Source organism: Neopelma chrysocephalum, unplaced genomic scaffold (genome assembly GCF_003984885.1).
Source record: "Neopelma chrysocephalum unplaced genomic scaffold, ASM398488v2 Primary Assembly neopelma1_24, whole genome shotgun sequence".
Classification (NCBI taxonomy): domain Eukaryota; kingdom Metazoa; phylum Chordata; class Aves; order Passeriformes; family Pipridae; genus Neopelma; species Neopelma chrysocephalum.
The window spans coordinates 41,612,044-41,624,285 of record NW_020897693.1 but is presented as its reverse complement, the minus strand read 5'-3'; the positions used below and the strand labels follow the sequence as shown (position 1 = coordinate 41,624,285).

At 40.5% G+C, this 12,242-nt stretch overlaps 1 protein-coding gene across 4 annotated transcripts in view; it reads left to right on the top strand.

Moving 5' to 3' along the window:
- ITPK1 (inositol-tetrakisphosphate 1-kinase) overlaps positions 1-11,915 on the top strand; it is a 158,653-nt gene extending 146,738 nt beyond the window's left edge. For all 4 annotated transcript variants that reach the window (XM_027673761.1, XM_027673754.1, XM_027673768.1 and 1 more), the window contains one exon: positions 5,294-11,915. In XM_027673761.1, coding sequence (XP_027529562.1) covers positions 5,294-5,616 — 323 coding nt within the window. In that variant the 3' untranslated portion in view covers positions 5,617-11,915. The remainder of the gene's footprint in view (positions 1-5,293) is intronic.
- Positions 11,916-12,242: the final 327 nt, after the last annotated feature.

The following is a 12,242-nucleotide window of genomic DNA, read 5'->3' as shown; positions in this document are numbered from 1 at the left end:
TCTGGGACTGTGTGCTGGAACCTGGATTTTCTGGACCTGGCCCTCATTCTGAAATGAAAAGAAGAATAGTAAATTCTATTTTAGGAGAGCCTTTAAAGATTTCTGTTTTTTTCAGACACTTTGCCATTAAAAAAGATGAGGGGGTGGAAACAACAAACTGTTCCCTTGAAAATCTCTTCCTGTGCAAACTGATTCCCCACAAAAAGACATTTGTGCACAAAAATAGGACCAGGAATCTGAAGATGATAAAATTGTAGGTGCACAGAAGACTGCTGTAAGAGTTAGTATCCTTGCAAGTGCACTCATAAGTGCATCCTGAAGTAAAAGAATAGATTAGAGCATCTAAAACTAGGTAAATTTATCCTCTGCTTTTTTAGTTAACATATGTCTTGGAAACAACTAAATAAACTCCTTGACCGCTGGAATTGTTAAAAGGATTTTTAAGTGCGTATAAGAGAAGGTCTGTCACTTGTGCTAAATTCAGTAGTCTAGCATAGGAAAAGAATACATCATCTCATTTGATGCTCTTTTGTATGGGATTTTTCTCTTTGAGAATCTCCTCAATATTACCTGAATAGTGATGTTTTTTCCCAGAGACATACACAGGCTGTTTCGTAGTTTCTTTAACCTGTCGTTGAAGACTTTGAGTTTTCAATATGGCTGTGGTGTCTTTACATCTAGAGATCTTGCCCTGAGCCCTGAGTTTCCTAAATCTTTCCATTTGGGTCCTCAGTCCTACTACTGCCCTGTAGTGCCTTGCTGGTGTATCTCCACAGTGAGTGGCTTCCTTTCAATATTCAACTCTGCTATTCTCAGGTCACTTTGCATCACAGTTCTACCATATGGTGTTGATGCAATCTGCAGACCTATGAAAACGCTCTTCTGCCAAGAGCACTGAAACAACCTAAATTTGGTGTCAGATGGAGCCATGTCAGTTTTATGAATGGGATTATATTTCAGACATTGGGTCTTGAAGTCAGTGATGCAGGCGATTCTTTTGCAATGCTACATCCTCCATTTTGGTTTGGTGCTTCGGGTTTTTTATATTTTTTCAAGTATTGTTTTGGATTTGGTACTTTGCACAGAGTAAAATTCCCCTTTTCTTGAAATGTCGAAAAGTCCAGACTGGGGAGCAACTAGTGGCAAACATATATTTGCATATTTAGAGAGGAGTAATGTCTTCTTGTTGTGGCAGAAGTTTTCAGAACTGCCTTTGGCCTCATGCTCTGCTGTACTTCTACCCTAAGGCAATAGTTTTCGATATTCAGCCCAAGTTCTGTGTTTCAGTCTGCACAGTAATTGGTCTTTGAAGGGACATTGAATTAATAGAGTGGTTTAGTCCTTGCAGGAGACTTGAGAGCATGGGGAAGCTTCTTATGCACAGGCCTATATTGTGTTTCACACAGCAGTTTTTTGGTGGTGAACATGTGGGTAGTGAAGGTAGCTACTGGCTTTATCGCCATGGGATAGGTTGAAGACCAGCTGGAGAAAGTCTAGAGGATAGCAGTAGGAACCAGACATACGGAAGAGAAGGCTGGAAGAGACAAAAGTGCCTTCAGATTTGTAAAAGGTAGCAGAACTGAGAGAGAGAGATGGCCTTGCCCTCAAGGACTGCTGAGATTAGAGAAGCAGCAATGGCGTAAAATGCAACAGCAGCAAAGTTACATTTCAGCACAGAATGCTCTGTTGTGCAAAAGCATGTTCAGCCCAGGCAACTGCATTTCCCTCCAAGGGCCAGTATGAATAAAGGCTGAACAGGTTCAAGGGCTGACTTCATTGACAGGGCTAGCACTTCGCTAATGAGAATTTCAAACTCAGCCACCTCAAACGAGTGGTGGGCTGCATCAGCAGTGGGATCTCCCTGTTCCTGGCTCAATGCAGTCCTGGGAAGGGACCCTCCCTTGCTCCTCTTCCTCAAATCATCCGAGCCTGCAATGGTTGCAGTAGAGCCAAACTGGACCCAACTTAGACCCTCCAGGGATCTGCTGCATTATCTCTGCACCACTGCTTTGAGAAAGGGAGGGGAAGAGGTGCCCTATAAAGAGCATTCACAGCCTCTTCCACAGAGCTCAAGCCACAGCTTGGGGCCAGGCCTAACCAAAGCCTTGTCCAGGTGCCTAGAGGCTTGCTGCCTTACCTGTGTGCTGTCTTTTATGTTTACCAGGCTTGAAGCTCATTTGAACCTGCCACTCCATGGATGTCATGTTGAGATGAGTTTAACGTCAGAAGTGAGAGCAGATGTACCTGCAGGAGGATGTTGTCTGTTACCTGCTCCATTAGCACCAGCAACTCTTCAAAAAAGATTTTAAAGATAAATGTCTGAAAGGCCCATAGTGTCTCTTGTTCAGTGGGAAACCACTGGTACTATATTTAGCAGTGGTTACCAGCTGAGATATCTGACTGTAGGCACAGTCACGTAGCATGTGGGGTTTATGTTTGTCTGACCTCAGATAAGTGACAGAAAAGGCTCCATCCACATAGCCTGCTGTTCTGTGGCTGTGGCTGAGCTCAGCCAGCCTGAGCAGTGGCTTGTGTGTGTGTTCTGCAGTCTGTCCCCGTGGAGTTGGACTGCTGGCTCTGGGTGAATCTGAAAAGCATCAGATCTGAACATGCACTTTGTGTGTGTTAATACATTGGCACAAATGGAGGACATGGGCTATCCATTTTTCTCTGGCCAGGGGAAGATGCAGAAGAGCAGAGAATGTGCCAGATCAGGGAGAGTCTCCGAAAAATTGGGCAGGTAGCATCTGTAATGCTAGCTTAAAAATGCTCATAGCCATTTCTTGTCTCCACCAGAGGATGCATTGCTGGGTGGACATCTTTCCTATCTATGCTCAGCCAGAGTACTCTGGAGACGGTTTTCAGCATAGCAAAATTCAGGCTTGTTGTAGACAGGCACTTCCAAAATGGTTTCAGCGGGCAGTACTAGAATAGCACCTGCTGGAGCACGATTCATGCAAGCTGTGTTTTGAGGCATGCTAAACTTATATCTTTCCATTGATGCCCTGTGTGACACTAACCCTGAATTCACTGCCAGTAGTTTCTGAAGGTGTAATTTAATCTACCCTTCTTGATTTTGTTATCATTATAGCACAGGTGATGTCCCACAACTGATTTGTTTGAGAGGCCTGCAGCAGCCCTCAGAACCAAACAAGGCAATATCCACAGTTGGCAGCCTTCCGCAGGTGTTCTGTGACTCAAGAGTTGAGACATCTTGTTCTCTTCCTCCCTTCCTTGTATTTCTTTTTTATAATTTTGTGAAGTTTCTTCTGAGTGGCCAGGCAGAATTACTTGGGCCTTTCCACCCAGTGTGCAGAGGGCTTGCCCAGACCGAACCTGTCTGTTATGTACAGCTTCCTTACCCTGTAACGTCTGCTGATTCAGGACTAAATAACTGGCCATCTTATTCCTATTAAATATTTAAAACAACTTTGTGTGTTTGCAGGTGCCCCTCAACAAGGCTAGTTTGTTTTCAGTGAGCAGACACGGAACACTCTAGGCTACTATGGATCTCCTCTCTGAATATTAAAGCTGTTACTATGGAGATGGCTTATTCCCAGGGTGTTTGAAGCACTCTGAGTAGATTTGAAGGTTAATCCCACAGCTTTTACATAAGCAAGAAAGCATAACAAGCACTTCTGTCAACGAGGTGGAGATCCTGTTCTGACTCCCATGGCCAGCCCTAAGAGTCCTAGTTGCCCCCTGCCGACCAGTGGATTATCATGTGGGGCACTGGGAAACTTGATGTTTTGAAATGAATGATTTGTTTGGTGAATCTGTTTAAGGGTCTTTGAGAAAGCAAAACTATGAGCTGTGGTCTCACACTGATGGTGTTTTGTGTGACCTGTTAATTATCTGGGAGAATTGTGACCAAGTACAATAAAATTCATAGCAATGTCTCAGCCTAAATAAGAGTTATATGGTTAACATATGGGTTATAAATACACCATAAAATCACCACAATTATCCTCTTACCCTATGTTTCTGGGAAGTTGGGTTTTTTATTGCCTAAGGAAGTTGGTCTTTACAGGAGAATGGAGATTAAAATTGAATTATTTATGGATCTGAAGAGCTATTCTGCCCAGTGATCACATCACTAAAAGTGTGTTAAAATGTGCATTTACTTTGTGGTCTCTGGTTCTGCTCATATGCTGCTGTGTGATGTATGCTATTCACATGGGTCTTTTAAACTTATTTATTGCTTCAGTCTCCTGTATTAATGCCAGGTCACCTTCAAAATACTTTTATAGACATTTTAAAACAGTCAGTCTATCCCATTAAATAATACTGAATGTCATATGTCACCTCTAAATACTAAGGCAAACTGATAACAATTTTAGGTAATGCAGTAGCAGTTAAGATCCATTTCAAGACATTGTACCCATATGTTGCATGTCTGGTTCAATTTTAGAATAAATGCAGTGATAAAACTGTGCCTGTACCAGAGTGTTTAAAATAGAGCCAGAGGCTCTGTACGCCTACTGCTACCCTTTGTGTCACCAAAAATGTCATGTCTCCTGGTATTTGAGCAACTGTTTTAACTGGGAAACTTGTTATTAAACTGCATTGTAAATTGTCTGGAATCACTTAACAGAACATGCAGAAAGGTGGTTTCAGTACCAAAATATAACATTAATGTTTCTACCAAATACTGTATCATTGGTGCATGTTTCCTATGCCTTGAGTCTTTTTTCAGACATAGCAGGAAACATGTTTTAAGTGTCAAGTCAGGTTAGATTAGATGAGCATTACATTGCTTCTTACACAGTGGGAAGCTGCCTTTTCTGTAGGATATAAAGCCAGCCCTGCTGTCCTCTGAGGTTTTCCTAACTGAGGGTATTGCTGGGCAAATTCCAGAGAGAGTCCAGACCCTCAAGGGAGCTCTACATTAGAGCTACTTGCTATAGTAAACCTGGAAAGAGCATGGAAAAGATCATCATACCCCAGAGTTTGTAACTTAGGGAAAAACCTGGACTTGGCAACAAATGGTAGGATATACCTAAAATTATATATACACATATATACTTGGGAGGAAAAAGAAATAGCAAATCTGAAAGACAACAGTTTTTCTCATTGGAAAAAAAAATATTTTTATTGCAAGATTCTCTATTCCTCTTTATGCTAGTCTGCTTGTACTGTCACTTAAAATGATGTCATGGAAAGGAGCCTTTTTATTATCAGTTGGAGGGCAAGGACAGCCCAAGAAATAAACTGTTTAAAGAAGTCTTTCAAAGAACCTAGGAAAATTACTCAATTGCCTTTTTTTTCTTTCCTTTGTTTTTTCTCTTTTCAGGTTACGAGGGTGTTTCTGAATTCTTCACAGATCTCCTGAACCACATAGCTGCTGTCCTGCAGGGTCAGGTACCTGAGGTGACCCAGATAAACTGCAGCAAGCTCCTGGCAGAGCAGACCGGTGGGATCATGGACGAGCGGATATGCTGTGCTAGCACAGGCTGTCTCAGCGTCATGGGAAAAGACTCCTCCTGGATTGTGGAAAGCGAGACCAACAGCTCAGTAAAACTGCAACACCAGAGACTAGGCTGCAACTCAGCAGTGTCCCCCAGCTTCCAGCAGCACTGCGTCGCTACGTTGGCAACAAAAGCTTCTTCTCAATAACTTGCCAATACCATGGACTGAGAAAAAGCCACAGGGATGCAAATTGTGGTCTCAGAGCCAGATCAGGCTGTAACAATACAATTGAGAAAAAAAATGAAAAAAAAAACCAAACCAAACACAAAACACAACACAAAAAAGCAAAATTAAAAAACCCTTCCATTTGATTTAACCTAATGCGCTGATAAAACGGACTGAAAGGGGAAGAGTGAGAAAGTGATTCAGATCCATTTCATCAGATTCCAGTTGCAAATCTGTAGAGAGTTTACACATACATGTGTTTTAACACTAGTCCTTTCATTGTGGGAGGGTTGCTCTTTCATTTCTATTGTTCTTTGTAATCACTGGTGACCAGCATTTTAAAATCGGACCTCATGGTATCAAGAAGATAATAATTTTGAAATGCAGTGTCTGAATGTAACAATGCTAGAGATTTTTGCCTAAAATATTCCCTGTTCCTTTTTTTTCCAGGTAGGCCATTGCAAAAGAAGGCTAAGACAACTTCAGTATCACTAAACCAAATCTCTTGAAACATTGACCAGTCAAGATGTTGACAGATAGCTTGCTGTGAAGCCTCTGCACTTTGAGTAGGACAGAGCAGCCTGCTTGTTCAGGGGCAGAGACAAGGTGACCACCCCTGTTCCAGCCTTGCAGTTCTTCCCCCAGGCCTCACTGCTTCAGTCAAAAGCAGCTTCTAACCACATTTGCCAACAGCGACATGTTTCATCCAGAGAGGGTGCCAGTATTTAGGCTGAGTGATTTGAGTAGATTAAATAACATCCTTTCAATCGTCTGCTAGTACTGAAATCCTGGAAGAGTTAATGGAAGCAGCTGATCTCTTAGCGGAGAATTTAATTCTCCGTCCATTGCACTTGTTAGGACTCTGGGAGAGCCCTGAAAAAAGGCTGGCAGAGCTGTGCATTTTCTTTGGAGCAGTACACCTGGTCTGCATATCCTGAGGGGTAACTCAGTTGCTGCCTTCCAAGATGCATGTTGTTGTGCATTTTTTTCTGCAAATTAAATATAAACAGAATTGTGTATCTTCATATGAGGTAGAAGTACAGGACAGCTCTAGCTTGGAGACCATGTTATTTTGTTGCAAGCTGTTAGGTGAGGCCCTATGGTAATTTACAACAGTGCTTTATACTCTCTGTAAACTATAGCATGGCCAATTTGTTATCTCTTGAGATATGCAGTGAACCAGTGGTGTCACCCTCTATTGCATCTTCTAGCATGGCAACATCTTCTGCTGTTGAGAATTCCTGCAACTTTTGCCAATTCTGAACACTAAATTGGAAATATCCAAGTGCTGAGAATGGAGACACTATTTTGGTAGAAGGAGTGGCCTTCTTTTCCCTTTATAAGCCCTAACATACATTTTAGAGTGGTGGTGTTAAGAAAATTTCCTTAGTTAAGATCCTAGCTTGCATATACAGGAATTTCTGTCTTTCTAAAGCAGGTGTTCATTAAGCATCCACCACTGCAGCATCTAATACCAGTTTGGTTAGTATCATCTGTTAGATAGCTACTCAAAAGGATCTAGAGCTTAAAGCCCAGGTAGGTCATGGAGAGAGGATTAAACTGTAAAAAAGATGTCACCACCCTGGAGATGTACCAGTCCTGGAGGGGAAACAGTTTTGAAGAGTGTCGTGTAGGAATTCTTTTGTGTAATGCTTTTTCCTTAGGAGAAATTGGTCTTCTTCTAAAATGCCATTCTTGGGGATTTCCTGTAGCCGAGATTGATTTTTTTCAGGATGATTTACACAATAGAAGATGATTCCACCTCTAGAGGGATTACTAACTTTAAAATATTTCTATGGGGACTGAAAGGACCTTATGAATGTGGTATCAATCAGATTCCGGGGTACACGTAAATGCAGCCAACTTCCTCAAGTATTGCAGATCAGTTCTGAGCTGGGCACGCTTCACAACCCTTGTATGCTTTGAGGCTGCTGGATCCCATGTTGTCTGCAGCTCGCAGGTCTCGGATGGTTGTGGTGTGAGTGAGTCAGATGTACATAGGGGTTTATAAAAGTATTCATGACAGACCAAACCTTTCGCAAAGCCATGACTGAAATAAAATTGACATCTACACTTTGGGGTTTGTTTTTGTTTGTTTAAAATAAAAAGTGTTTTTATGTTACATGTGTAACAAAAGATACCCTCAGGAAGGAACTTGCCAGTGCATATTTTTGTATGGTACTTTCTTGTAACCAGCTGGTGGAGTGTTTGTAGACTTGCCTATTGCTCCCTTTATTACAATGGCTTGGGCTTTTTTTGGTTTTTTGATTTTTGTTTCTTTACTGGGTGGTGGGGACAGAGCAATGATGTTAAAACTGCTTTACTAACTCAAGACCTTTCAAACTAAGTATGTTTACATGAATTGAGTGTTGGATCCAATGGAAATGTCTGTATGCTGTTTCCTAGTTAGAACATCAGATAAGAATTTTATTTTCCTGGCTGCCTTCTGAATTTTGGTTGGCCTATTTTGCACTGCTTTGTTTCTCCAAAATAAACTACTGAAATATAATTGTGCATTTTAAACTTGTTTACAAATGATTGTTAGAAGTTTATTTTGTAATTCTCTTAATGCTTGCAGAAATACTATATTTAAATATTACTCCAGACCTTGGCAGTAACTAGAAAACAAGTTTAGGTCATTGGTGTGATCAGTGACATTTTTCCCATAGTCTGTAATTTATTTTTTATTTATCGAATGTATCGGTATCACTTTAATTTACCAGGTGCAGATATGCAGGTACCTGTTGTGATGTGGCATTACAATAGAGTTTTCACAGAAATTACCATGCAATTGCTATACTACTATATTTCCTTGCAGAAATTAATGTTATGGCTCGTATATTAGAATATTACTAAATCACAGGGGCAAATCGGGAGACCAACTTTTAAAAGCCAAAACTGTAAATTACTAAGTATCCAGAATACAGTTACATTATTGCAAAATATTCAAGCATGAGTATGTTATTAAGCCTGTGCTAAAGTGCTTTTCTGAATTGCTGCCTCATTTGGTAATTTCAGAATAGTTTTGATTTAAGATAAGCTTCACAGTAAGTTAGTTAATACTCTGTAGTCTTGTCTTTCTTTGTAAAAGTAGAGGAGTGTAGTAACATTAGACCATACCAGAATGCCCTTGCTCTTAAAATTGCAGACAATCCGAGAAGCTTTTCCATAATGTCTGTTTGAATTCTGTTATTGTGGGTTAGAAAAAGATTTTTCTGTGTTTTCAGAGGCATCGCTATTATTGCTGTGTTGATGGGAGCAATTGTATTAAAATTACATGGTCACCAGTTAGCTTTTTAGGGATTTATTTCTGTTCTGCTTCACTGTTAGAAATCCACAAGAACACCATTAGCTTGACTGGAATTTCTCCATGTTTTGTGTCAGCATGGTGGAGAAGATGGGACTCTGGTTTCCACTGTACTTACATAATCAGCTTCAACAGGTGAAGATTTTTCCCTGTTGAAGAGAACTTGAGTAGTATTACTCCTGCCTGCGATGTAAAGTCATCACCACCCTCCTCCCCCTCTAGCTGACTGGGCCACATTGTGCTTGAGTTTGTAGCCTATGCCAGAACATCCTGGTCATTATGTGAAAATGTGAAAACCAGTTGCAGAAATGCAGCCAAACCAGGAGCATCGGTGCTGGCACTTGTGGTTTGTGTAATGCAGAACTGTCACTGGGCCAAAGATGTTTTGCCTTTGGTTGACCACATCTGGCTGTGCAACCTTTGTGCTGAGAAGCCGATCGACTGGGCTGGGCGGCAGGGAGGATGTATTTATTAGTACTATTCAGACTGTTGTAATGGTAAAGCTGTTTAAAGATCTCCATCCTGAATGTGGGAATGTTTGTGCAGAGGAGGTCTGTAGCAGGGTGTGCTGATGGAAATCTACCAGTTCAATTTGTTTTCATTATAGATGATTACAAATTAAGGACCCGACTCTGAGGTTTTCAGGATGTTATGAGGATTGCTCAAGATAAAGCCTCGAGTTCTTCAGATTAAACATGAGCAGTATCCAGCCAGGGAACAACCAGGTGGAGTAGTGGTTGGATAACAGAGGCAGAATACAGTCCAAAGGCAACAGATTAAATGGGGCCAGAGGTGTTTGAATTGGCTAGCAAAAAAACCAAAACAAAACAAAGGAAAAATGTTTCTTGTTGTTTCCATCCAATTAAAAAAATCCAGACTTCTCAGTTCTTAGGCTAAAACACTGGTTTCCTAAAGTCTTTGCATGGCAGCAGTGACAAGTGAGTCAGGCTTTTCCACACTAGCTTGCAGCCTTGCCTTCCACAGCTGTGCAGAAAATCTTGAGTTTTGGTTTTTTAGTGAATAGAGTCTATTTTGAGTTCATAGCAGTCTCCCCATGTGCACTCTTGCAGGAATCCACTTGCATTACCCTGCTAAGTTTTTTTTCCTCTCTCCTTTTTAGTAAGAGATGTATTGATTTCTGTATTCAGTATAAAATTACTTTATGGCGTGTGTTTTGTAATTAGGAGTATGTGAAAATGCTTTGTGTAGATTAAAATATTTCCTTTAATATAATCTCCTCTCGCTTTCATAGATAAATGGACATGCTGTTGCAGATCACATTACTGATTTTATTTGTAATATTGCTTTAATATCTATTTCAGAGGAATGTAACCTCCAGAAAAGTACTTTCCACATCTTCACTACCTTTCCTTTCCCTGTTCACTGTGTGTGGATCCAGGCCATCAACACCTGAGCTTTTGACTGGATGGGTTTCAGATCCTAGGTGGATTCTGTCACATTTACATGGCCACAAAAATTACTAAAGATAGTTGAAGTTTTTGAGGACCCAGGTATAAATGGAGATGTTAGAGTGATTCCTCAGCAACTCAAGCACAGTAACATTTGCAGCAAGCAAACGAAATCGTTTTCACTCTGTGTGTGCTGTTGGCTGTTGGGCTCTGGTCCACCCTGCTGTTGGGGTAGTTTTCCTGTGGAAATGAAAAAATCCACTGTGAGAAAACGTCCTGTATCTGTAATGCAGAAGGAGGGCAAGGAGGGTAGGGCTTGGGAGTAAAATCCTGGCCAGTGGACACCATGTGGTCCAGAATTTCACTCTGTGGTTTTTAATAGCAATCTAGGGAGATGTTTTCTTTCTCTCCATGATTCTTATCCTGAATCCACTGGGGCAGATGCTAGCACATGCCTGTGGCCCATATGAGCTCATTAGCAGGTGACCTTGCCCAGCATGTCATAAGTTTGCAGGGGGCTCTCAATCTATTGGGAAGTTTTTGTTGATGGCCGGGAAATCTTTTGAAATTCCAGAAATAGCTGAAACAACAAATGGAGTTTATGAAAATCAGGTCTTCCTCTTCCAGCCTTTTTTAAGAAACCCACATTTTATTTCCTTCTCCGTTCTTTACACAGTAGTTTTTAGATATAAATTATTTTAACTTTTTTTGTGTGAAAAGTCATATATACATATATAAAGTTATTAAAAGGTTGAGTATATGTTGAGTATAAAATAGTGACTTCTTTGTTTCAGATGTTAGCAGTCCCTAAAATGGGTTGTCTATCCTCTTGTAAAGTCAGTGCTGTAAAAAAATATTAAAAAATAAAAGATGTATTAGATGTATCTTTTATTATTTATTTCTGATTCAGTATTTGATACAGCTTGTGTATACCCTTGTGATAACCACATACTAAAAACACTGTCATTCTTAAAATGGAGTAACAACAGTTCCTTGGGATCCCAACAGTTTTGAGAAAATTGGCCCTCTGGGTGTGAATAGTGTTGGATATTGTCCTTCAGTCTCCAGCATTGCTCCCCACCTAAGCATGGCTGAATCTTGGGGACCATTCCGTGTGTGTGCTAGGTTTCGCAAGTTCATTGGTATCTGTGTTCAAATCCAGCTGTACAGTGTTAACAAGTGTGTCTTGTGATTCGCTTCAGCCTGGTTCACTATGATTTCTGAAACATAATTTCCATTTTGTACTTAAATTTGTATAGAATTATATAAACCCATAAAAGACCGTGGCTTACTGTAAAACCCAAAATACTTGCTATTTGGCGTCTTCAACTGCATGACTGATCAGATCTGACAATGAAGATGGTGCTTTCATCTAACAGCATTGATTTCAATGGTAGTATATTCATTTTCTTTTTGTTTGCCAAGCACCTGTTTTTGGACAATGTTTTGGTTTCAACAGTAAAGCAATATGCAGTAGGTATTGTGGCATTATCTCTGTAATTGTTTTGAAGAGAGAATTGTCCCTTTCCAACACATAATGAAAATAAATGCCTTATAACAAGTTCTATTTTGCTTCCTCTTTCTGAGTGGATAGGGCAGCGAGATGAACAGCTCATTGGGAGAAACCTGTTTTCATGAGAATTTGATGTTCACATTCTTCCTGAGTGCAGTTGTTTGCAGTCATTTCGGATCTCCTGGTACCAGAAAGATTTGATTTGGTTTCTCTTCTAACACTTAGAGGGAAGTCAGCTATTTTTATCTTACCATATAACGCATCTTAACATCACTGGGATTTAAGCAACTCTTATACATAAGAATTTATTCATAGCATAGGCTTCTGAGGTGATTGTTTTTTCATCATCCAGGATAGGGAATTCTTGATTTCTCAAAAT